Below are 22,257 nucleotides of genomic sequence, written 5' to 3'. Positions count from 1 at the left end.
AATCGATCAAGATCCCCGCTGTAATGCGTGCGCCGGACGTGTCAGACAGCGAAGCGATCACGACCGGTATACACGGATAGGGCGCCGATGAGCGAACGTGGCTGGAGGCCGGCGGGCGCAAGCTCCACCGCGGCCGGCCGGTGGAGGAAGAAAATACCTGTTAGTATGACAGGTGGGTCCCACGAACGGTGTTAACAGGAGAAGAAAACGGTGCTTGTCCCGTCTATAGCGATCTCTCCAACCAAACAAAAAATAGGATCATCCCATCCCATTCAACCAAACAAGAAATGGGATCATCCCATCCCGAAAAACTGGAACGGGACCGTCCCGTTCTACATTGTCTCCCAACCAAACGCACCCTTAGTTACACTTGAACTACATCCCGGACATGGCAATCCAAATTTTGCAAGTCACCACCCAGATTTTTCGCAAAAAAAAAACATACGAGACAATACTCTTTCCTCGAAACAAATTACTCTTACATTGGGGGACGACTGTGGAGATAATTAAAAGAAATCCTCCCGTACGAACAATTAAAATCCCTGTGGATGAGGATGTATCATCTTCTTGAAAATCTCGGTCGCCTTCTAGTAACAAGAGAATCTCCACTCTCCCGGTTTGTTCTTCTCTCACCTTCATCTTCACTAGACTCGTCGGATCTCCACCTTGACACACCTTTGCTGGCTGCTGCTTCATCAACTGAAGATTTCTTGTTGCTACAGCGAATACAATCACGGTTAGCTGTAAAATGGCCATATTGACAGATAGGAGAAAGAACAGATAAGGATAAAACAAAAGCTGGAAACAAGCCATTGCAGGCATAACTGCCCTTAAGTTCCAAGTTAATTTCTAGTATTCTAAAACTAATCAATAAAACAGATGACAAATATATCAGCCAGTTTCCCAGTGTCAGGTTCAAATTCTATACAGCAATTACACAAAGTCCAAAAATTTTGTTCTAAATAATATTAGACTTTGACCTCCAAAGCTACACCAAGTACCATCAAGGACCACGATGAAACATATTACTGAAACCAGAGTACAGAATCATGATTACCTCAAAATGTTCTCAGTTGGTAATTTATAATCTTCACGAAAACCAGCACTCCCAGATACCTTAGGGAGGCCATTTTGACTAACACCAGTTCCATTTAAGATGAAAGGCTTCTCAGCACGTGAACCAAAGCGAAACTCTCCTTTTCCAACAGAATCTTTTCCTTGAAAAGGAGTGGTTTTATTAACCTCGGTCTTCAACAAACTTGTTCGGTAGTCTTTCATAGGTGTATCATCAGAACTCAAGTTCAAAAACATAGAAAGCGCATCATCAACAGGTTTAATCCCTTTTCTAAAACCTGCCTCTCCTTTCCTAGAACTGATATCTTTAGCCCCCCTAAAAAATGGACTCTCACCATTCTGGCCCACAGAAGGGAATATGCCCCCTGCAGATCTCATATTGAATGCAGGCGTTCCCTGGGGAACTGCCCTGGATTGTAGAACAGATGGAAGCTTTCTATCAAACTCTGAGAGGCTGCTTCTAATCAGACCACCAGAATGAGTCGATACATTGATATTTTTTGAGTGGTGGCTTGACTTATTTTGAAGAACAGGGGTAAAAGAGGAGCTCAACTCAATGGCAGGACTTGGTGATCTGACCACCTGACTAACTGGAGAAGATCTTTGAGCAGTTCGAGCAAACTGACTTTGTTCTCCACTGTTGATGGCTTTCATGTTCTCTCTCTGGACCTCAGGAAGTATATCAAGGCATTTAGCCTGTACAACCAAAAAAAAAATCAATGCGGTGCACAAATACATCTCAAAACCAATAAAAAATCAAGTTATTTTTGTGTTTAAGAAAGCAATGCTTCTTCCACTGGCCAAGAAGAGTGTACAGTTTATTGGTCGCAGTTTGTTGGGAGAATGAAGCTCGGCGAGTGAGGAAAGGCGAAGAAAATGCTGATGGAATGGTCCAAGGTCATCTGTTAACAAATATTATGGAGAATGGGTAGTAGGCACATTATATTCCAAAGACAGAAGGCTGACCCATGAGAACCTAAATAGAACCTTACTCAATAGCAAGGTTAGTTTGACAGGGACTTAGGACTCGGAACAACATCATGAGCTTAAAACCCTTACAAAGAGAGTGTTATCGTAGTCTTGTAAGATATGTTCATGCCTATTGTGCCAATGAACTCAAAACATTTCTTTCTACTATGGCATGCATATAAGGCTGGAAGAAGCATAAGAGACTGTACTACCCAGTTTACAAGCAGAAGTCATTATGACATCAACTATGCCCAATGGTGTTGTATTTGGGAAGTGTTGTGATGACTTGCTAAAATATTAGAGTACTATGTTCACAACTGTGATCATTTGTTTTAACATCTGAGCAGCTTATGAATCTAGATCTATTAACTGTTATTTGTTTCACACCCAAAGTTTAGGCGGGGGGATGTCTTCTTCCTGTGGTCGAGGTTTTCTTTTTTCTCATCCAAAGTTTTTTAGAGAGAATATTATAGTATCCTTCCTAACATCAAGTATCAAAGTGTCAACCTTTTCTGATTTCATTATGAAGAGAGCAAATTACATGTCTATGTACAACCAGACGTGCATAATAAAGCAGAAGTACAAAAGAACAGTACTTACAACCAAATTTTCCCTCCATTGAGCAATTTTTCTGATTTTTGAAGCAATCTCTTCAGTAGTACTTTCCAATTTCTTTTGCTCAAATCTCTGAAGACTACGATCAACCTCATATGCCTCCAAATATCGATAACGCTAACAGAACAGGCAAACAAAGGGAAATTACTAAGCTATTTATGCGCCAGGATGCTTCCATGACGGAAAGGAAGAAAATATCAAAATTATAAATGAAAGGAAGAAAAGATCAAAATCATAAATGAATGTTTTCTTTTCAAGTTCAAACATACGAAGATTGCTTTGTAGTTTTTATAAGAACAGGACAGGAAGACCATGAACCATGATAACAAATAAAGAATAGTTGTACGAGATAGAAAAAAATCTAGTGCAACAGAAATACATCAAGGAAGGAAATCCCTTTTACCATGTCTTCTACAAGCAGTTCAGCATCATAAGATGCAGCTCATTTATCTGAATATGCATGTTATTCCTATTTGTACAGAATCGTAAGCAAAATTATTCTGTCCTAGATTAATATAAATTGATCATACAAGAGCCTTATTGATTTCTTCAATATCAGGAAGAGGTGCATGTCATAGAGCAGTAAATCAATATAGATGAGAAATGAAACAAAGCCTGACAATTCCATGGCACCAGGGTATCCTAAAGTTATAGTTCCATTAATCCAGAGTGCCTCTTAATCTGGTGTTAAATACGAAAAAAAATCGAGAATCTTTACCCGAAGGTAGTAAACAACAAGCAGACTACCACATGGTTCCGTGGGCATTTCATGAGCGTAATCAAAGAGTGACTTGTGAAGATGTTTCTCTTCCTCAGAATCCCAGGGCAGATCAATCATTTTATCAACTAAATTCCTTTCAATGCAGATATTACAAAATTCAGTCATCATCCCCTCAACATGGTAAATCCAAGAGCTTCTGAGTGCATCACCAGCATGTGTCATATCTGCTGCTCGCTGTTCTTTCACCCTAGAACAGTAGCTCCTATGATACACAAATGCTTCTGTTAGGTGGCCATGCTCAATTCTTACACGAACTGCAGTCACCGCTTCACTAAGAGATGAAATGCCATCTTTTTCAATGCTTTCTGTAACAGAGAAGCTATCACGCCCTGTGCACTTAAGCACAACCAGTGCCATATCAGGTCTCTGACGTTCTAGAAGAACTTGTGCTATCTTCGGATGTGCCTCCTTGCTAGAGATCTTGGGAAGAAGAGAGCATGCCTCCTGTACAGAAAGTAGAGGTGCATCATAAATGTAAGATGCTACTATAATGCAATTGTGCTCAGGTAATGCAATTGTGCTCAGGTAAGTGCACGCAGCAGCCAAAAGAATCATCACAACTGCAAAAAGTTACACCATAAACCAGTGGTCCTTGCAATTACTATGCTCATAAAGTAATGTGTTTTTTCGTAGAACTGTTTAAAAAATTGACTATTCTAACCTGCATTATTTAGGTTACAGTAGCAGTTGCACGAATACGGTATAGTAAAACTGATCGAGCCTAATATGTTTGGTTATAGAAGCCAACTATGGTGATCAAAGGACTGGCGTTCAAAGTGGGTTCCACGCTGTACAAAGTGGGAAAACCTTAAGTGGGGAATGGGAAAACAGTCCACATTCCATGATAGCAGACACCTGGATAGCTGTATACACATGCTAAAGTGGCGCTGTGTCAGCTGAACTACTGGGGATCAATTTTGTCTCTTCCCTTCATTCTGTTTTTCTCCTTTTGTTCCATTAAAGGGGCACATGACCTGAGAAACTATAATTTGAACAACTTCGAACAAACAATGAGAAGAAGATGACCAATAGAGGACTAAGCCATATGAACTTGAATAGTTGCTCAAATTCCACAAAAGTGACGCAAAGAGATAGTTGGGAGCAAATACAGCACCAACCTCCAGAACTTTGCAAGATACATATGTCAGTATCAAATTTCAATGTCCAGCAAAAACAAGTAACAAGAAATTACCTCCAAGGCTTCTGAAGAATAATCATCTAGAAGACAAAATACCAGGCACTCAAGCAATGTTCTATTAGTAATCCCAAAGGTAGCAGCAAAATCATCCACCAAATACCTCCATTCTGAATCTGGTCTGGTCCAATGCCGATCAAATAGATAATATAATAACTGAGAAGTGTCAAGGAAATTTAAAGAAGTAGCATACTTGTGAGGAACAATGTAAATGTTTTGGATAACTACTCCCTCTGCTCTCAAATCGATGCCATTTTAGAATGCGCAGTCAAACTAAAAAACTTTGACAACTGATAACAACGAAATTATTAGGGTTTAACATATGAGAATGGCATTTGCCATGAAAAATGCTTTCACAGGGTTACTTATAATTAATAAATCTTACCGAGAAATAGTTATAAAAAAGTAATGCTAAAACATGTGCAGGAGATCATTCTTGATTTCCTAAATGACAAGTGAAAAAGAACAGAGGTACTATGAGATACAAAGCTGAAGGATACAATAGCTTGCTTTGCAATCACCATGTCTGATGCTCCGTGTAGAAAGAGTACGTCAACTGCCTCACGCAAATTTTTAAATGGGTATCTGTTGAGACTAAAATGATCAGCTGTAATTGTGGAACAGAACATAGATGATGATTGTTCATCCTGCAAACGTGTGATTGCTGCTTCTTCCTCCTCACTCCTATAACTTTGTTCAATCCCAAGGTTTTGTAGAGCCTGCTCAATGAACAGTGTACCCTGATTGGCTTCACTGTCACCTGACCCTTTATCAAAAATATCAGGCCATTTTCTTGCTTCTGCAGATGCCTTTCTTTGAATCACATCAGAGCTCCATGATGTATAATCAGCGTATCGTGAGTAGATGTCCTGAAGAAATCTATGCCTGATGCACCAGATCATGGCCTCCGAATGCTGTAGAAAAAGCTCCAGTTAATACTTTACTAAGATATAATAATTTTTTTCAAAAATGTATGATTACTTCTCTTTTTAAGCATTTCAGTGAGTAACAAGCGGTGGGAGACAATACATGAACACCAAGACCAACAGATACAAATAGTTTCAGGAAAAGAAATGACAAAGATGATTGAGAAACAAGGACACCATCAAATGGAGCGACTCCTTAAATTTAGGAAAAAGTCCATTTTACTCCCTCACCAATCCACTTTGTCCACTTAACCTTAGGCTCAGTTTACTCCCCAAAAACTATTTCATTTGATCCAATCCCCCTAACGAGATTTCTCTTTTTTTGTTTCCCCACGTATGAGTTTTAATTTCAAATTATTATAACATGATGCCATAAATACATTAGGGATTTTTCATGATTATTTTTCATGCAGTTTTGTATCTCTACGATTAATTTCATATAAAATGTTCCTAACCTATGAAAATAACCATGAAAAATTCTTAATGTATTCTTTTAACATAAGACATCATTTTCTCTATCCACTCACAAAATTTGAACCTTAAACTCAATTTTCATGCTCATATGAAAATTGTCCAGTGGTACATTCAACAGTTATCCAGCATCTTGATACAATCAACAGTTTTCCAGTGGTACATTCACCTTATAGTTATTTCAGCAATGCGTAGACATATTGTAGTACCTAGACTAGTTTATTGTTTAGTTGTTAGCAGTAGAGGGGTGAAGAAACAAGACCTGCTTTGCCTTCAATGTGTTCTCAATGAGTTGATGCAGGTCATTAACATGAGCTGAAACTGCCTCTGTGAAAGATGCGATCATAACTTCAAGTACACTGTAAATTCCTGCTAACTGTGCTGCAAACTTTTGCAGTTGGGATAATTTAGATTCCATCATTTCTAGGCCAGATCTATCTAAGATATCGTTAAGGTGTTACTTAAAAAATTAACAGTAGTACTGCTTCAATATGCATGGCCATGCACACATGAAGAGCGAAACACCATTTTTTTTTAAAAAAAGTATGTAACTGAATCTAGAACAATCAAACACTGTTGGATACAAATCATGCCAATCTCAGAAATGAGCGCATTTACAGCCCTCTTGCACCAGTCCTTGATGACCACCTCATCCAAAAGAAAAGCCAGAAGCGGATCACTTGACACAGCATTGTCATCCAAACAAACATCTGTGATATCTGATCTAAATGTTAAGGAAACAACAAGAAAAAAAAGATGTGATATATAGAAAAGCAAAAGCAACTTCCTGAAGAGGATACAGTGGCAAATCAAGGATGTAAGATTGTTCTGGAGCGCAACGTCAAACAATGAATGCAGCCGCTGGACATCTGTGTTAACAGGATTGCCATAGTCTTCCTTTTCCTGAAACCTTTCATCAAGCTGCTTAGAAATAAGGCCTGCTTCAATGCACTTGTCGTAAAGACGAAACCGAACCCTGTTTCCATTGTCCGTTATTGGACTTCTGCAAATTGGGCAGACATCACATCTTTGGCTGCACTCAGCACATAATGAGGCATGGCCACACGAGGTAAGCACATGATGCACATAGCGGCCACAACTACTCAAATCTCTTGTCGCACGGCAGTGCTCAATTTTAGCCTCCTTGCATAGCTTGATGAGATCAATGGATGCCAGCTGCTCCAAAGCATTCTGCTAACAGAAACCCTTGTTTCAGCAACTAACCACAACATTTTACTCCATATATAGGACATTTCATTTTGTTAAGCCACATGGGGCTCACTCAAAAGACAAAAAAAAGAAGAAGACTTATATTTCTTAGCCACTTAGCTAATCGCCTCTACGACAACTACTAGATGTTCACTATGAGAAATACAAAACAAAAAGCTAAAGCTACATGAGCTCACAAACAGGTTGTGGATGTAAACACACTCGTGCTGGTCAGTCATGATTCGAATCTCACAATCTCTAACTGTACTTTCATGTGTGGGCTCTTGTGTCCAGATTTCTATAGGAATAAGTAACAGATGGTTTAATTGTTCGAAAGAAAGGAACAAATGGGATTCGTGTCTTGCCCACAAAAGAGAGAATGAAATGCGAGAACAGAGAATGAAATGCGAGAACGAGAGGACACTTACTGCAATTAATTGAATCCATGCCCCACAACAAACTGTTTACTCAAAAAAATCTGTGAGGGGATGAGTTGTGTATCTTAAAATCTGAGGTGCCCTGAACCAATTTTACTCTGGCCGTCAGAGTTTCACTGGTTAAATTAGGAAAAAGGTGGGGGTATTCACCTTCTCCATCTCCGTCAACAACTCCAGCGAGCAATTAGGGTTCTGGGGTTTGCGGCTCCGGGCTCCGGGCTCCGGCGATGTTCCCTCAAATCCCTGGACCTAGAGGGAAAGCCGCCGGCGGAGACGGCGGTCGCGAGGGCGGGGGTCGAAGATCGACGAGGTAAGAGGGCAGCTCGGGGGCGAGGACGCTGCAAAAACGGATCCTAGAGGCAAGGAAGATGGAGGTGGCGGTGGTGGAAGGTGGAACTGGCCGGGATAGTACTCTGGTGGTGGAGCTAGCCAGCGGGCGGCGCACTGTTGGTGGTGGCGCGAGTGCGTCAGAAGAAAAGAGAGGGATGCGAGGTTAAGATCAGCACGGACCTGAACGACGGCGCTGCCGTACTTGGGAGGGTGCCTCGGCGAAGAAGGAAGCGCATCCATTCTCTCCCAACGGCCGCTCCTACTGCATCAACAGGCACGCCGGCCGCCCAAAAACCCCGGCCGCGCCGCAAAATCTACGGGCGCTGGACAGAATCAGGGCGAAGAAGCGTAGCTGCCGGGGTTGCGCCGGGGGCGGTGGCGGCAAGAGAAAGGGGGAGGAGCCGAGTAAGAAAGCCGGCGAACTGGCGGCGGCGGCGAGGTCGGTGAGGAGGAACAGAAACCCTACGGAAGCGTCAGAGGTGAGAACGCGCTACGCGAAATCTCAAAACGGTGCTATGGCCAGGCAGTCGTTGGACCTCAATGAGGGGTAGTTTGGGAAAAGGAGTTGAAACCTCTGGTTTTCTGACTAAAATTTTGAATGCAAGTATGCAACAGCTTCTGCAAAATAATTTTGCCGAGGAGAATATTTTCTTGTCCCTCCCTTCTCGTTAAGCCCTTCCAGTGCCATCCTGGTGCCTCTTTTTTTCTTTTGGTAAATTTCTTCCTTTTGGTAAAATTTAAATCGAGAAGATTCGTGAGAGTACTCAGAAATATTAGAAACGAAGTTGCTAAAAAAGGGGAAAAGGAGAAAAATCAAAGAGCATAACAAATCGAATGGGGCCTTAGGTCCTGCTTGGCACGGCTCCACTCCTAAACTCCAGCAACTTCATCAAAAAATTCAGCCAAACACCCCACTCCAAAACTCCATGGAATTGCCAACTCCATGGAGCTGTAGTGCAAATGGAGGTGGAGTTTTGGAGCACCTCTTTTGCTGCTCCAGAAACCTCTCTTTTGAACCTCCTCGTGGAGTTGGTGGATAATTACCCACCAATGCCACTGGTTATGGAAAAAAATGTTTCGTTCTATTCTATCTGTTCCCCATCCCGCGCCTCTCTCCGTTCTCACGACAGCACGGCGCCGTTCGGATTTTGGCCACCGTTGGTTGCCCCCGCCACCGGCCGCCGTAGCCCCACCGCCGGCCGCAGCATCCCCCGCCATCGACACCAGCCCCGCCCGTCGCTGTCCCGCCCCACTCGCCGAGCTCCGCCCGTCGCCGCCCCAGCCCTGCCGCCCGTCATCGCCGAGCCCCGCCAGCTGCCCAAGCCCCGCCGCCGGTCGCCGCCCAAGCCGCCCCGCCGCCCGGCCCCGTCCCGCCGCCTGTCGCCGCCCGCCACCCAAGCCCTATCCCCGTCGCTGCCCAGCGCCACCCCCGTCGCCACCCATCGCCGCCCAAGCCCCGCCCCCGTCGCCGCCCAAGCTGCCCCGCCCCCGGCGCCGCCCAACGCCACCCCCGTCGCCGCCCACCCCGCTGCCCGCTGCCCAGCCCCGCCGCCCGTCTTGCCCCGACTACAAAAACTATCCAGGGGAAGAAGAAGATAGGATAGAGAGGATGACAAGTGGGGTCTTAATTGGGGGGCAACAATGGCAATCCATACTGAAATCGATCTTTTTTGGAGCTGAGAGCACCCATCTAGCCAAACACCCCATTTTAGTTCTGGAGTTTTGAAGCGGAGCTGGCTCCATGTGAAGTTCTGGAGTGGAGCAGCTCCACCCGGAGTTGGAGCCATGCCAAACAGGATCTTAGTCAGCGGTGGAGGTAAGATGACAAGGATGCCGTTCACCAGGTGGTGGAAGCACCCACCCCCGGCGGGAGGGGTTAGCAGCAGGAGCGGGAAATCTTTGAAGTTAGCGAAGAGCGGGGGCAGAGGAGGTGGCAATAGGAGATAGGCGCCCGCGCAAGACGTCAATATAGCCGCCGGCTGGGATAGTGGTTGAATCAGCGGTAGCGGGTTACGGGGAGAAAGATGAATAGAAGAGAGGATAAGATAGGCGGAGGGGGCTCTTGACTTTTCTGGAGAGTGCTCTTCGTGTAGTGATATCCCTTCGTTTTTTATATATAGTACAATTTATATGGAATACGGGAACAACATTTTAGCTGGCGCGTGTGTATTTTCACATGCCCATTCAACTGATGGCTCATGTCTTATGTCGTGTTACAGTGTACATCAACGAAGAGGTACTTCCAACCTGAAAATGGAAGTCTCCTTTTACACTGCCACCATTTTGTCCATTCCCCGTCTTTTGTTTTCAGAGAATGGAGAATACAAACATATCCCAGCTAGCCATGTCTTATTTACTTTTCACCGTGTCCGATCCAATTCAGGGCAACTTTGGCTGGACGACAACACAGCTATGTTCAACGTCTAACAATCAGACAGTTCGATGAAAAACAAAATTTAACATGAAAAAAATGTACAGACGTCACATGAACACAAACGCAATGGATCACAAGTGCACAAATACATCAATTGAGTACGTAATAAAGACACACGGTGCTTTGCTTCAAATAAAAATCAGACAATCACTGCATCAGTTCAGTAGCTAGTTTCCGAGGTCATCCTTTCTCAAAATATTATTCATGAATAAGGGCAATTGATTACAAGAAATTCAAGTATAATGTTTCAAAGTTCTTTTTTGAAGGCTTTGCTTTCTCCTTGAGGCTTCTCGTCTTGGTTTCTGCTGGAGGCGGCAAAGTTTGTTGCAAAGTTACTGAGACCCAACTTAAACATGTCAAGATTCACTCCGTTCTCTACTAGAACACTTGTCACTCCCATTTTTGATACCTGAAAACAAGAGATAAGTATATTAGTAAACTTGAAGCAACGACTGTCGTAAAACTCAGTTGTACGTCATGCACATACATACAATTTAGATGGGTATATATGCAAGTGTATGCAAAAACTACAATATGTCAAACCTACACGCGTGTGCCCTATGCCGGAGCGCTGTGTTCAGGGGAATCAAGAACTATGAAACCACCAAAACAGTGTCTAGCTTATTTGTGGATGGGGCCTAATAGTACTGGAGTTCAAACCACTATGATTTCACTTTAAACTAATAATTGTCCAACTGCAATATGTACATACCATGCACAAGTTTGACAGTTTGTACATGGCATTATTTTAGAAACACTTGTCATAGGCTCATAGCAATTAGCTCATGAGTTTGACTAAGTGAGCTGGTTACAACAGGAACACATAAAGAACAAAATGAAAATTCTATAAATAATTCATTTATTATCATAATGAAATTCCAACAGAAATTGTATGTGATGTATTTTTGCCATAAAAGTAATCCTGGAAGTATGAATGAACTGTCTGAACATATAATCTTGGTCTAGTAAAGGTCCAGCAAGGTAATAACACTACGCCATTCACACAAGTCCACATCACTTCGGTTAATGGTCATCACCATGGCTTCAATTGATGTATCTCCAGCAACTTGTGGAACATGGTGTTCATTATGATCAAATCATCGACGCCAATCACAGTCTCAAATGAAGTTACAAGTTCAACTGTTTCAATCATATCATGCAGAGATGGAATAAGCAAACCCACTAGCCTAGAATTCAGATAACTGCTACTTTTGCCCTATACTATAAAGTGAGATAGGCATCCCTTCTCATAACGATTACTTGAGTAAGAATTTAATTGTTAGTTTTCCTGTCTAATATACATAGCCTCCAGAATATCCATATGACCCGATGTCCAAATCTTTGTTTTCCTTGTCTAATATTCCATACATGATACATCAGAATAGTTACTGCACAAGCTGAGTAAAGAACAGTAAAGATCACATAATGGGAAGTCATGGTAAAGATATTCGACATCTTGGACACAGCTGCAGAATGAGGTGATCGCAGCGAGAATAAGTGATTACCGTTTCAATATTCCTGTCCTCATCATCAAAGAAAAGCATGGACTTGTAGGGAATCCCAGTTTTCCTCTGGATCTTTTGGAAATGCTCGGTCTTGTGAGTCCAACTGGAGAATATTTCCTTCATACAGTGACCATGAGTAAGCAATATAGAATTAAGCATGCTGTTCTTTACAACCAAAAAAGCACCTGCTTCAGGAAGAATTGTACAAGGAACACAAAGGTGCATGGGATGGGGGGCAATTAAAATTACACGGAATAGGGCATACAAAGTTTGATGGCATACATAACCAAATTCACTGTACTTTAGGCCACTGCTAGTGGATTAGAGTGGTATAGGCAATTTTGCCTCAGGAAATATGGGCACATATTCGAGGAAAATAGTACAGTACTAAGTTAAAGATGGAACACCAGAAATAGTCTCTTCGCACTATTTTAGGGTTTGATTCAGATTTCATTATTTTGTTTGCAGCCTGGCAATTAATGAAAGCATGTTGATATAATACATGTCCATTCCTAATGTGCTCGAACAGAACCAAAACAAAAAAAACTGCACAAATAACACCCCAGCTCTTCAAGTGGCTCTTTGCCTGCATATCCCTACGGGGCTACATCATGTTATCCCTCGATTGTTTTTAAGGAAAAAAAATTGCCTGAACTATTGGTGCACCGAGGAATTCTGTGTTCTTACTTGGGCGACGAACATGGACTGGAGCTCCAGCTTGTCGATGAACACCTTGGCTATGTCCGGGGTGGGCGAGCGAGACGCAATCGCCATGTCGATCCCCTTCTCCTTGAGGGCGTACATGATGCCCCTGGCATGCCGGAAGAGGCTCGGCGAATCCCTCTTCGACCGGCACTCGCTGTCGAAACCAGAAACCAGTCAACCAAACAAACAGGAAACACCTAGCGGTGGATCATCAAATTGGAAATTTCTCGCCAGCCAAGCTGGGTTGGGAGGAGGGAGGGGAGGAAGGGGACGGACCAGTAGAATGGCCAGAGGGTGTAGTCGAGGTCGAAGACGACGAGGCGGGGGAGCACCTGGAAGAGGTCCAGGATCTGCAGCGCCTCCGCCTTGACCCGCTCGTCGCCCATCGCCGCTCTCCTCTCCTTGCTGAGGCAGCGGTCACTCGCCGGCGGGAGCAGCGGCTATGGGAGACGGCGCCGGCGGGCCTGGAGCTGGAGGCTGGACTTGCGGCACGGTTCGACTTCGACACGGCTCGTTTACTTGTCAGAGACACATTCAGGAACATCCAGAGCGAAACGCGTCGACCGTGGAGCGGGCTGCTCCGATTCCTAGATTTTGCTGGGCCTGGATTCTCGCTCGCCCCCGTCGTCCACGGTTGGGTTGGGCTTTTGGGCCGGATCGCACCACGCCCTCGCAGACCAACAACAAGACCGACTTCGTCCTCTACTCCCTTCCCCCAACCGCAAAAGCACTACCTCTCCGGCGCTCGCCGCTGCCACCCGTCACCGTGCGCCTCGGCCGCCGCCTCCTCACTGTTGTTCGCGCGCAAACAGCGCGCGCCCTGCTATCGTGTCATTCCGTCCACAGCCATCCGGTTCCGCTCCAGGCGGTGGGGATCTCGCTGTACTCGCCGCCGCTCACGGGTACCGAGGGTTCGATCGGTTGTGGAGACTCTGAAGGAGAGGAGGCGGAGCGCAAAGATGTCGGATTTCCGGACCTCCACGCAACGAGAGAGGTGGATCTTCCAGCCGCACGATCTGGTGAGCCCGGGCGCTCAGGGTTCCCCGTTTTCCTTGTTATGCTTTGGCACGGCCTCAAGCCTGTTCTGACCTTCTGACAATACGGGGCGCGCGCCCTTGTGTTGTGTGCTTCGCAGATGGAGAGGTGGGCGGCGGCTAACCAGCGGGCCGCGGAGACCCTCGCGCAGGTTGGTTCGCGTTGGTTCCCCGGAGTTGCCGTAATTACTTAATCAGAAGTTGTGGTTAGCTAATGCCGTATTTACTCATTGTTCCTCTCGTGCTCTTTGTGAAGTATGGGACGACGCGGATGAAGGTGGACCAGTTGGATGGGTCGGTCGATTCGCCGGATCGTGGTATGGTGACTCTGGTTGATTGCAAACCTACTCGTATGGCTACCTGCACAATGTGTAGCGCTCCAAATATACACCGTCGTTTTACTCCCAAGAATTGTGCTTTCGTGATTTTTTAGCTCGTGTTTCGTCAAGTTAGTGTTGAACTAGTGTTCTTTGATTCAGTTGAGGGTAGCTCAGATGTAAAGCCTCTGTCTTACGAAGAGGAGCAATTGACACGAGTATTTTACGAGCAGAAGATTCAAGAAGTATGTGTAGCATTCAAATTCCCTCACAAAATCCAGGTAAAGGATCCCTCTTTCTAGATCGAGCCATTGAAAGTTTATGATTTAGTTGCTCTCAATCGATTGTTGCTTTTCAGGCTACAGCTATAATATATTTCAAGAGATTCTATCTACAGTGGTCTGTTATGGAGCATCACCCAAAGCATATTATGTAAGTACTAAACAGTAATGATATATGGTTCTATTTTGCGGGTCTCGATAAAAAGTATGAGTGCGTGCTGCATCCTTTCCTATACCTATACAGTCAAGGTCTTTACTGAATGTATCAGTATTTTGTCTGGAAATTCCAGTTAACCAACTTTCATTTGACAGGTTAACATGTGTATACGCTTCTTGCAAAGTGGAAGAAAACCATGTTTCTGCTGAGGAGCTTGGTAAAGGAATTCAGCAGGACCACCAGATCATTCTAAATAATGAGATGGTCCTTCTTAAGGTATACCATACCACTTACACACTTTGATTTGTTAGCACCTCCAAGCAACCAGAATATGACATCAATTTTCTTGTGGCTTCCAGACTTTAGATTTTGATCTCATTGTTTATGCGCCATATCGATCTATTGAAGGATTTATTGATGACCTGGAGGTAAGTTTCATGTACTTGTACTGCAAATCATGAAGTACAGCTGCTCGTATTGCTCTATTTTAGGAGTTCCATGGCATTTGCTGTGATAAGTAAATTCATTGATGTACAGTTCAACTTTTCTACTGCACTGTTTATTGTCTAATGCTATTGCTTTTTGTATGAAGGGTTTCTGCAGGGTAGGTAATGGTGCAGTACAGCATTTGAAGGTACCATTTGTTGTTTTTTGCTTCTTCTTCTTTGACATATTTCAAATTGTACAGCTTACGTGAAGTATGTTCATCTGCACAATATTTCCTACCAGACACTTGCATCGTTGCAAATGCCAGAAATCAATCTAGATGAAATATTGGGAATGATTATGACATTTGGCATAGTAAATTGGTAATTCAAAGGGTTGATTGTACTAGGAGTGGTACTGGTACCAAGATTGTAACATTATTTTAACATTATTTCTCACCTTTAGAAGTTTATAGTTAGTTAAACTACCACATGTTAATAACTCTGCATGTGACAAGGGCAACATTGAATATCTTAGTTGCAGTGTTTTTATTTCACATGTGGCGATCTAAACACAATAGTGGACAAATCTATCTGTGAACATTGAGTTGGGTGCCAAAGATGTACATACATATGACAGGAAACACAAAATTTGCGTATCTCCGATTTATCATGGCTCACAACTTCTGAATATTAACTTATTTTCCCCTCAGCAAAGCACATCATTTGAATATGTGGTCGGATCCTCTGATACAAAGTCACCGTGGCTTGGTTACTGATGCGGGCCATCTGGCATCGGGGCCACCAAACACAATGTCAGTGATTGTGACTTTGACGTCAGAGGAACTGCTTCCATTTGAATATTGGCACATGAGTCATAAGACTATTATTCTTTTCAGTGAAGATACCATTTGTACTTGCTAAAATAATAATCCAACCATCATGAGATGAGGAAGTGTGAATTTCCAAGCTGTGTTTGATACCCTAAATGCTCTCTCAGTTCATTCCTTACATGGAAAGAAACAAATTAATTACTGGATCATAAATATACAAGTTGTACATCCTCCATGCTTACCCCTGTTGGCTTACAGGAGTTGCATCAAACCGCGATGTCCCATGCTGACAAAATGATGTTGACCGATGCTCCTCTTCTCTATACTCCAGGGCAGGTAACCTTAAACTAACTATTGTTATCTACGGTATCATTACTATTTTGATAAATTTACAGCTTTGACTTTGTATCTGGTTGAGAAAGCATCCAACATGCATACTTCTCAAGCTTAGCTTACTTGAACTTCCAAATTTCAACTAATCTTATTAGATAGTGTGCTTCAATCTTTGCAGTTGGCACTGGCTGCTTTGCACAAGTCCAATGATATTCTCAGGGTCTTCGATTTTGAAAGGTCATGAACATTTGATCTCGATTATTATAAGTAACATATGTCAGGGTTTTCTGTTTTCAATATGTACTTGCTTTCTCTCTATCTTCTCAGTGTAAATTTTACTGAATTCACTGATTGTCTGCAGATACTTGGAAACTATCTTCTCAAGGCAACATTCTGATTGTACAGTCGAACAGTTTGTTCAATCAATCAATGCAATCCATTACTTGGTAAAGTTTTTTGCTTGGCTTGGGGCGATACAGTTTGTACTTACAAATGGGTTGTGTGAGTATTATTTTCAATCATATAACCTACCACTAAGAGAAGTTACTTATGCTTCACTAGACTAGTTTACACTTTGTGTTGCAAAAATGATGATTAACTTGATAGTTAACTGAACATGTATAAATCATCAGAAAGCTGTGGATGATCTATTGATCAGATACAGTATGATATCTGAAGCATCATGTCCGTTTCGAGTTATACATGGTAAAGATGAACTTCGGATGTATCTGCTGATGATCAAATCATGATCAGTAGTGTTTTTATCACTAGGCATCACTTTGAGACTAGAACTTTCAGTGCCACTTTATAAAAGAGAATTCACAATGGTAAAGAAAAGGATAGCTGGAGCCAAACACTGAGCAGTGAGAGTGCTAACTCCTAAGTAGGCAGCAACATAAAGGACACCAGATAAAATCTTTTTACCAAATTTTAATATTCAGTGCTACTATGGCGTTGCTGTATTATACTATGGTATCGTGTCGTGTACTGGAAGGTTTATGTATCCAAGTAAAATATTTCTGTTTTTGACTTGAAAGTATAGATGCCCAATTTAAAAGGTGTATTGATGTTGAACTCTGGGTTCCATCTTGACTGAGAAAGCGAGGAGAAATTTATTTTGCAGTAAATGGGCCTTTCTTTTTCTTATTGTTATTAGGGTTCACTTTTGACTTTGTATCCCCTAATAAAATGATTTTAATGAATACTCATAGAAGAGAAAGCCCCATTGACCACTGTTTTGATTTGGGCATAGAACTATGTTGGAAACTTAAAGCTGTGGCAACATTAGGCTTAGTAATGCACTAAATAGATGAGCTTGAGCCCTACAAAGATTAAGGATTTGAAATTTAGAATCCATCTGCCATTAATATGGTAAAAAATATAAAAACTCTTTTAGTGTGGCAATTCTGCTCTTGGTTTTGGTAACCATATATGGGCATGTCAGGTGCTATGCTTTGTTACATTACCATGTATCATTTTGATAGCTATTGTACCTTTGTCATTCTCTTTGTATTGTTTGTGCATCTTTGCAGGTTGACCAGCTTAAAATACCTACTGTTAAGGATATGAGGTACGTTGACCGCAAGCTGAAACATTGTTGGGATCGAAGCTCGCATGATGAGTATGGCTCTCATTTTCTCTGTGCAGCATGTCTTCTGTCGTAATTATAACTCATCATACCTGTTTTTATGATTTTCACATCTCTATAGGCATAAGAAGAAAGAGAAGAAGTCAAAACACAAATCGAAAAGAACATCTACTGATGCACAGCTGTAAGCACCTTGTACCGCCAACTCACAATGTTTGACCATGTTCCATTCAGTTCTTGCTTCTGAACACCTTTATCTGCAGCAACGGCTAGAAAGCATATGGTCGAGAAGTGGCCTTGTGTAAAAATCAATTCTAAAAATGTGGTGGTGAGAACTTCTACTCTATCTAGTGTGTTGTTTACTTTGTATGCTGCCACATTAACGAGTGGAGCAACTTCATCTTATTTAGGGTTTCCAAATGGTCCAAATTGAACTCAGGCAATGACCCGCATCTTTCGACACCAGCTGTGACAGTTGTACCTGAGGAGAAGCAATTTTGTGATGAGGCGATATGCATAACTTATTCCTTGCTGTAAAGGGAGAGTTGCAGCAAAGATACAAACCAAGAGGTGTAGCATTGGACATTCTATTGCCATGAATGGAGAACTGAAAATGGTATGCAGCCATTATAACTTGATTTTCTTCTTGTGGCTGTAGCAATTGTTGAGTCTGAACACTGAAATCCAAGATAATCTGCCTGTGGTTGTGAATCATCTTGAACTAACGTGTGATTTTGAATCTGAATTGAATTTATGCCAACAGCTTATCATGTCACCTAAGGCTTCTTATGAATTGGTTCAGTTTTCAGTAACAGCGAAACGTTAGAAGTTAGAAATGAATTCAGACACCGGTGCCGCGTTAAACTAATTTCATGCGTGTTAGCCGTTCCCAGTTCAGTCAGACAAATTCCCTTGTCTTCAGGCAGGGTAAAATGTTAGATTTTGGTAATATTCGTTAGCCGTTCCAAGTTCAGTCAGACAAATTTCGTTGTCTTCAGGCATGGTAAAATGCTAGATTTTGGTAGGAGTCGACGTAGGTTGCTCCAAAGCTCAAAAGAGCACACTCGTTCAGCGTACACAGAAACACAGCAGGTCACAGCCCAGCTGATCAGGTTGGCTTCACTTTTCTCATCAGCTATTACAGGCAGAAACGACCCTCATCATCAGGATAATGGTATAAGCTGGAGGCAGCGTGTGCACAGACTTTCTTCACTTGTTGGCTACGTGTTTACACAGACCTCAATGTGAAATCTGGATTTCAGTGCTGCATTATTTTGCCACAAAGTTTGGCGTCTGACTGCTTCACGGTGATTTCAGTTCCTACGTCGAGCAAATATCACCACCATTGCCGTTTGCTGGATCAGCTTGCTGCTGTTCAGACATCAGCCTCGCTGCTTCTTGGAGAGCTGCGTGTAACTCATCGTGCACATTTGACCTCTCCAAGGTAAAAGTAGTGCCGTTTATACATGGACTAGATCGTTTTGTTGTCTTCTCTTCAAGTATTTCCTTGACAGCCTACATCCAGTTGAAATGAAGAGAAGATCATTAACATTCCATAAGAAGTGAAACATTGAGTACGCAAAATACGCACAAACAATATTGAGATATGCTCCTGACTAATATTATGAAATTCTATTTGCAGACAATCAGGATTCAACTGTTCAGCAGCAAGGAAAAGATATACAGATAGTAATTCTTTACTGCCTGACCTAAAAACATTGATCGTTAACCCTGGAAACTGGACCAAAAATCAAGATTGTTAGCCCCAGAAACTGGAAACAGATTCAAAGGCTACTAAATCGGGCATCCTATAATGATCTTGATGTAGCTGTGAATGTGACAAGTGAGAATTGGATCAACGGTCCTCTATAAAAGGAGAGATGGCAATATTGTGGACATTAGAATCTGTTCTAGCCAATCAAGGTCATAAAGCAACCTAAGTCACCATCCACATAAATTGAATGCGAAGTGATAGGTCAAAGATATATGCTAATGCTAGCCACAGAATATATTTTGCAGGCATGCCATAAATAGAAGGATCATAACTAAAGGAGTGTGAAACTTCACATCAGACATGAACTTGTTTTAATTCTAGCTATTGACTGGTGCACTGCTAACTAATAATGCTATACCTCCACCGGATACTCTAATTTGCCAATGAACACCATATTTTCTTTTATGGCTGGGTTCCGGCCTGAAAAGACAGGATTGGATCTTTTCTTCAGCCAGAAAGGTACCCTAAATGGTTTTCAGATGATTCAGCATTTTAGCCCTTCACAATATCCTCAGAAGTCTACATTTAAAAGCTTGAAACCAAATCTTCAAGACTCGTGCCAAAGAGATCATGTCTTTCAGATCTTGCCTATAACAACCAAATACTGCTCCAGCGCAGGACTAAATTATCTGGAAATGCCATTGAAAATTTGTGACATTTCCAGGCTGAAGGCAAGCTGTAGCTTGTTAGAGCTATGATTTTGCATCTGATATGTGATACATTTAACAAATTGGCCAAGGATATTATTGATCAACACTCAACATAATGATTCTTCCCAATTCGAGTATTCAATCAGCTGAACAAGTACAAATGGTGCAAACCTGCAACATCTTGGGATGGAAAGTGGGCACGCCGACCTGCGAGACAGCGGCGGCGCCAAAGAAGTTCCCCAGCAGCGCGGCGTCCGTTGCAGAGAGGCCCCACAACAACCCCGCCGCAAAACCAGCCAGAAAGCTGTCTCCGGCGCCAGTGGGGTCCACCTGAACGGCGGGGAACGGCACGACGCGCGCTTCCCCTCCGTCCCAGTACAGCCGGCACCCGTCCCTCCCATCCGTGACGATCACGCAGCACCGCCGCCTCGCCGTCTCCAACCCCACGTACGGCGCCTCCTCCGACGACGCCTTGAGGAACGCCACCCGCGGGAGGAGCCGCGCGTACGGCGTATCTTCAAGCGCCACGTGGCCGACGGCGCCGTCGCCGTCGAACGCCCGGATTAGCGCCTGCGCGTCCACAAGCACCGCGCGGCAGAGCCGGATCATCCGCTCGAGCGTCTCCGGCAGCACCTCCCCGGCGACGCCGACGGCGAGGCCGTAGGCAAAGCGGCGATCGGGGAGGTCGGCCGGGTAGATCGGGTCGCAGGCGCGCACGCGCCGGAGCTCCCGGTCGGGGGCGTGCGCCGAGGAGGCGGCGTCGGAGAACTGCGCGTGGAAGGATGTGGTCGGCGACGCGCAGAGCAGCGGCGGGCGCCGAGCGGGCCCCGGCGCGGAGGCGTAGGCGAAGTCGTGCCCCACCTTGGAGACCACGACGAACGGGGCCTCCCCCTGCTCCTCCTCCTCCCGGGGCGACGCGGCGTCGAGCACGTTGGACACGAAGGCAGCGGCCCCGCCGAGAGTCTCCCCCACCACGCGCCCGCCCCGGATCAGCACGTCGTGGCAGTAGCTCCCCACCACCAGTCCCTCGAGCGCGGGCGCTCCCTTCGCCGTCGTCGGCAGCTGCTGATGATTCTCCATTTCCTCACGCGCGTCGTCGGGTTCCGCCGCGAGCGGCATCGCGGCGGGGGCGGCGGCGGCAGCGGGGGGAGGAGCCACGGTGCGGGGCGGAGAGGGAAGCGTGGGGGTCTCGGGGCGGCGAGGGAGAGGAGGTGCGCGACGGCATCGTAGGGGAGGGTGGAGATGCGGCGCGGTGGGGAATAAAAACGCGGGGGGCGGGGGCTGGATGCCGGGGCGGCGACTAGACGACTAGGTGGGGCTTTACAGATGCTGCGGGCACGGGGCGTTCGGCGGGACACGTGGTGGCGGCGCACGTGTGAGCTGGTGCGGCGGCGGTGGCAGCTGACGCCGCCCGGCGCGTTGGAATTTGGGATTGCCGTCGGAGCCTGCCAGCCTGGATCGTCGGCCCTGGAGGGGTAGCTGACTAGTAGTAGCTGCTGCTATGGCGTGTGGCCTGCTGGCTGCTGCTGCTTTTTGTCATGATTCATGGCCTGGACGCGTGACATTGCTCACGGTCAGTCGGTCACCGGTTTCGTTTGCGTACGCTGATCTCTACGACTCTACCGTCTCTACGGAACAAGGAAAAGATTTCTTGTTAGTCATACGAGATTTTAGATGATACAAAGAATGAAAGAAGAGGGGAAGAAATTACCTCTACAAAAGTTAGCTTTGCATCGTTGTGGCTTTTGTGGGATCACGGTCCTTTGCTTCAGTTCACAGATGAACCGCATCTACTAATGGTGCAAGCATAAGTGCATAACGCATACAAGATTTCAAATATATCAAAGAGCATTGACGGGTCAGTTTTTATCGCTGAATGCAAATGCAAAAATAACCTGATTGAGTTAAGCATCAACAATATTTGCTTCTGTGTTGGATGACGACTGGTAGTATAGAGCGAGCACATATATAGCAACAAACAATGTAGGAAGAGTGCGCGCAAAAAGGTGTAGGTAGGAACTGAGCTAGCAAGAGGGCTAAAAGGAGTCATATCCTCTTAATCCTCATGCTCTACAATCTACATACTCTTTTTGATACATGTGCAATTTGCTATTTGGATTTCGATTAGTTAGGAAGTTAATATTTAGCACTTTTCACTTCAAATACATGACAAATCACTCTTTTTTCCTAAGAGCTACTAGTTGCTCCTTCTTA

At 44.2% G+C, this 22,257-nt stretch overlaps 4 protein-coding genes across 9 annotated transcripts; 1 reads left to right on the top strand and 3 right to left on the bottom strand.

Annotated features, from left to right (window-relative positions):
- Positions 1-243: 243 nt before the first annotated feature.
- LOC101762426 (E3 ubiquitin-protein ligase HOS1) lies at positions 244-8,524 on the bottom strand. The gene is made up of 10 exons (XM_004981789.4): positions 8,188-8,524; positions 6,832-7,222; positions 6,616-6,750; positions 6,294-6,469; positions 5,135-5,548; positions 4,632-4,790; positions 3,377-3,883; positions 2,644-2,775; positions 1,058-1,770; positions 244-716 (listed from the first exon to the last, which is right to left on the bottom strand). The coding sequence occupies exons 1-10, from the start codon at positions 8,245-8,247 to the stop codon at positions 560-562; spliced, it is 2,844 nt and encodes a 947-aa protein (XP_004981846.1). The 5' UTR covers positions 8,248-8,524; the 3' UTR covers positions 244-559.
- Positions 8,525-10,495: 1,971 nt separating this feature from the next.
- Positions 10,496-13,167, bottom strand: LOC101762007 (magnesium-dependent phosphatase 1). The gene is made up of 4 exons (XM_004981788.4): positions 12,928-13,167; positions 12,634-12,805; positions 11,947-12,063; positions 10,496-10,850 (listed from the first exon to the last, which is right to left on the bottom strand). The coding sequence occupies exons 1-4, from the start codon at positions 13,035-13,037 to the stop codon at positions 10,689-10,691; spliced, it is 561 nt and encodes a 186-aa protein (XP_004981845.1). The 5' UTR covers positions 13,038-13,167; the 3' UTR covers positions 10,496-10,688.
- A 92-nt stretch (positions 13,168-13,259) lies between these two features.
- LOC101761075 (cyclin-H1-1) lies at positions 13,260-18,394 on the top strand. 5 transcript variants are annotated; one of them, XR_002675701.1, is made up of 15 exons: positions 13,260-13,670; positions 13,787-13,837; positions 13,942-14,002; positions 14,165-14,283; positions 14,361-14,434; positions 14,596-14,716; positions 14,800-14,868; positions 15,033-15,074; positions 15,957-16,034; positions 16,210-16,268; positions 16,393-16,477; positions 17,564-17,601; positions 17,741-17,803; positions 17,883-17,947; positions 18,059-18,394. XR_002675701.1 is itself a non-coding variant. In XM_004981787.3 (13 exons), exons 1-13 carry the CDS (start codon positions 13,611-13,613, stop codon positions 17,805-17,807), a joined length of 975 nt encoding a protein of 324 aa, XP_004981844.1. In that variant the 5' UTR covers positions 13,350-13,610. The 5 variants fall into 5 exon arrangements, 1 of the variants encoding a protein (XP_004981844.1); XR_215785.4 differs by having other exon boundaries at positions 13,349-13,670; positions 18,030-18,394; XR_001164861.3 differs by having other exon boundaries at positions 13,350-13,670; positions 17,564-17,652.
- A 194-nt stretch (positions 18,395-18,588) lies between these two features.
- On the bottom strand, positions 18,589-21,519 carry LOC101760672 (inositol 3-kinase). Of its 2 annotated transcripts, none has more exons than XM_022822925.1 (2): positions 20,251-21,519; positions 18,589-19,134 (listed from the first exon to the last, which is right to left on the bottom strand). In XM_022822925.1, exons 1-2 carry the CDS (start codon positions 21,160-21,162, stop codon positions 18,940-18,942), a joined length of 1,107 nt encoding a protein of 368 aa, XP_022678660.1. In that variant the 5' UTR covers positions 21,163-21,519; the 3' UTR covers positions 18,589-18,939. The 2 variants fall into 2 exon arrangements, with proteins under 2 accessions (XP_022678660.1, XP_004981843.1); XM_004981786.4 differs by having other exon boundaries at positions 20,215-21,504.
- Between the last annotated feature and the right edge of the window lie 738 nt (positions 21,520-22,257).

The sequence above is a fragment of the Setaria italica genome, chromosome IX, assembly GCF_000263155.2.
Source record: "Setaria italica strain Yugu1 chromosome IX, Setaria_italica_v2.0, whole genome shotgun sequence".
NCBI lineage: Eukaryota > Viridiplantae > Streptophyta > Magnoliopsida > Poales > Poaceae > Setaria > Setaria italica.
This window is presented reverse-complemented; position numbering and strand designations above follow the sequence as displayed.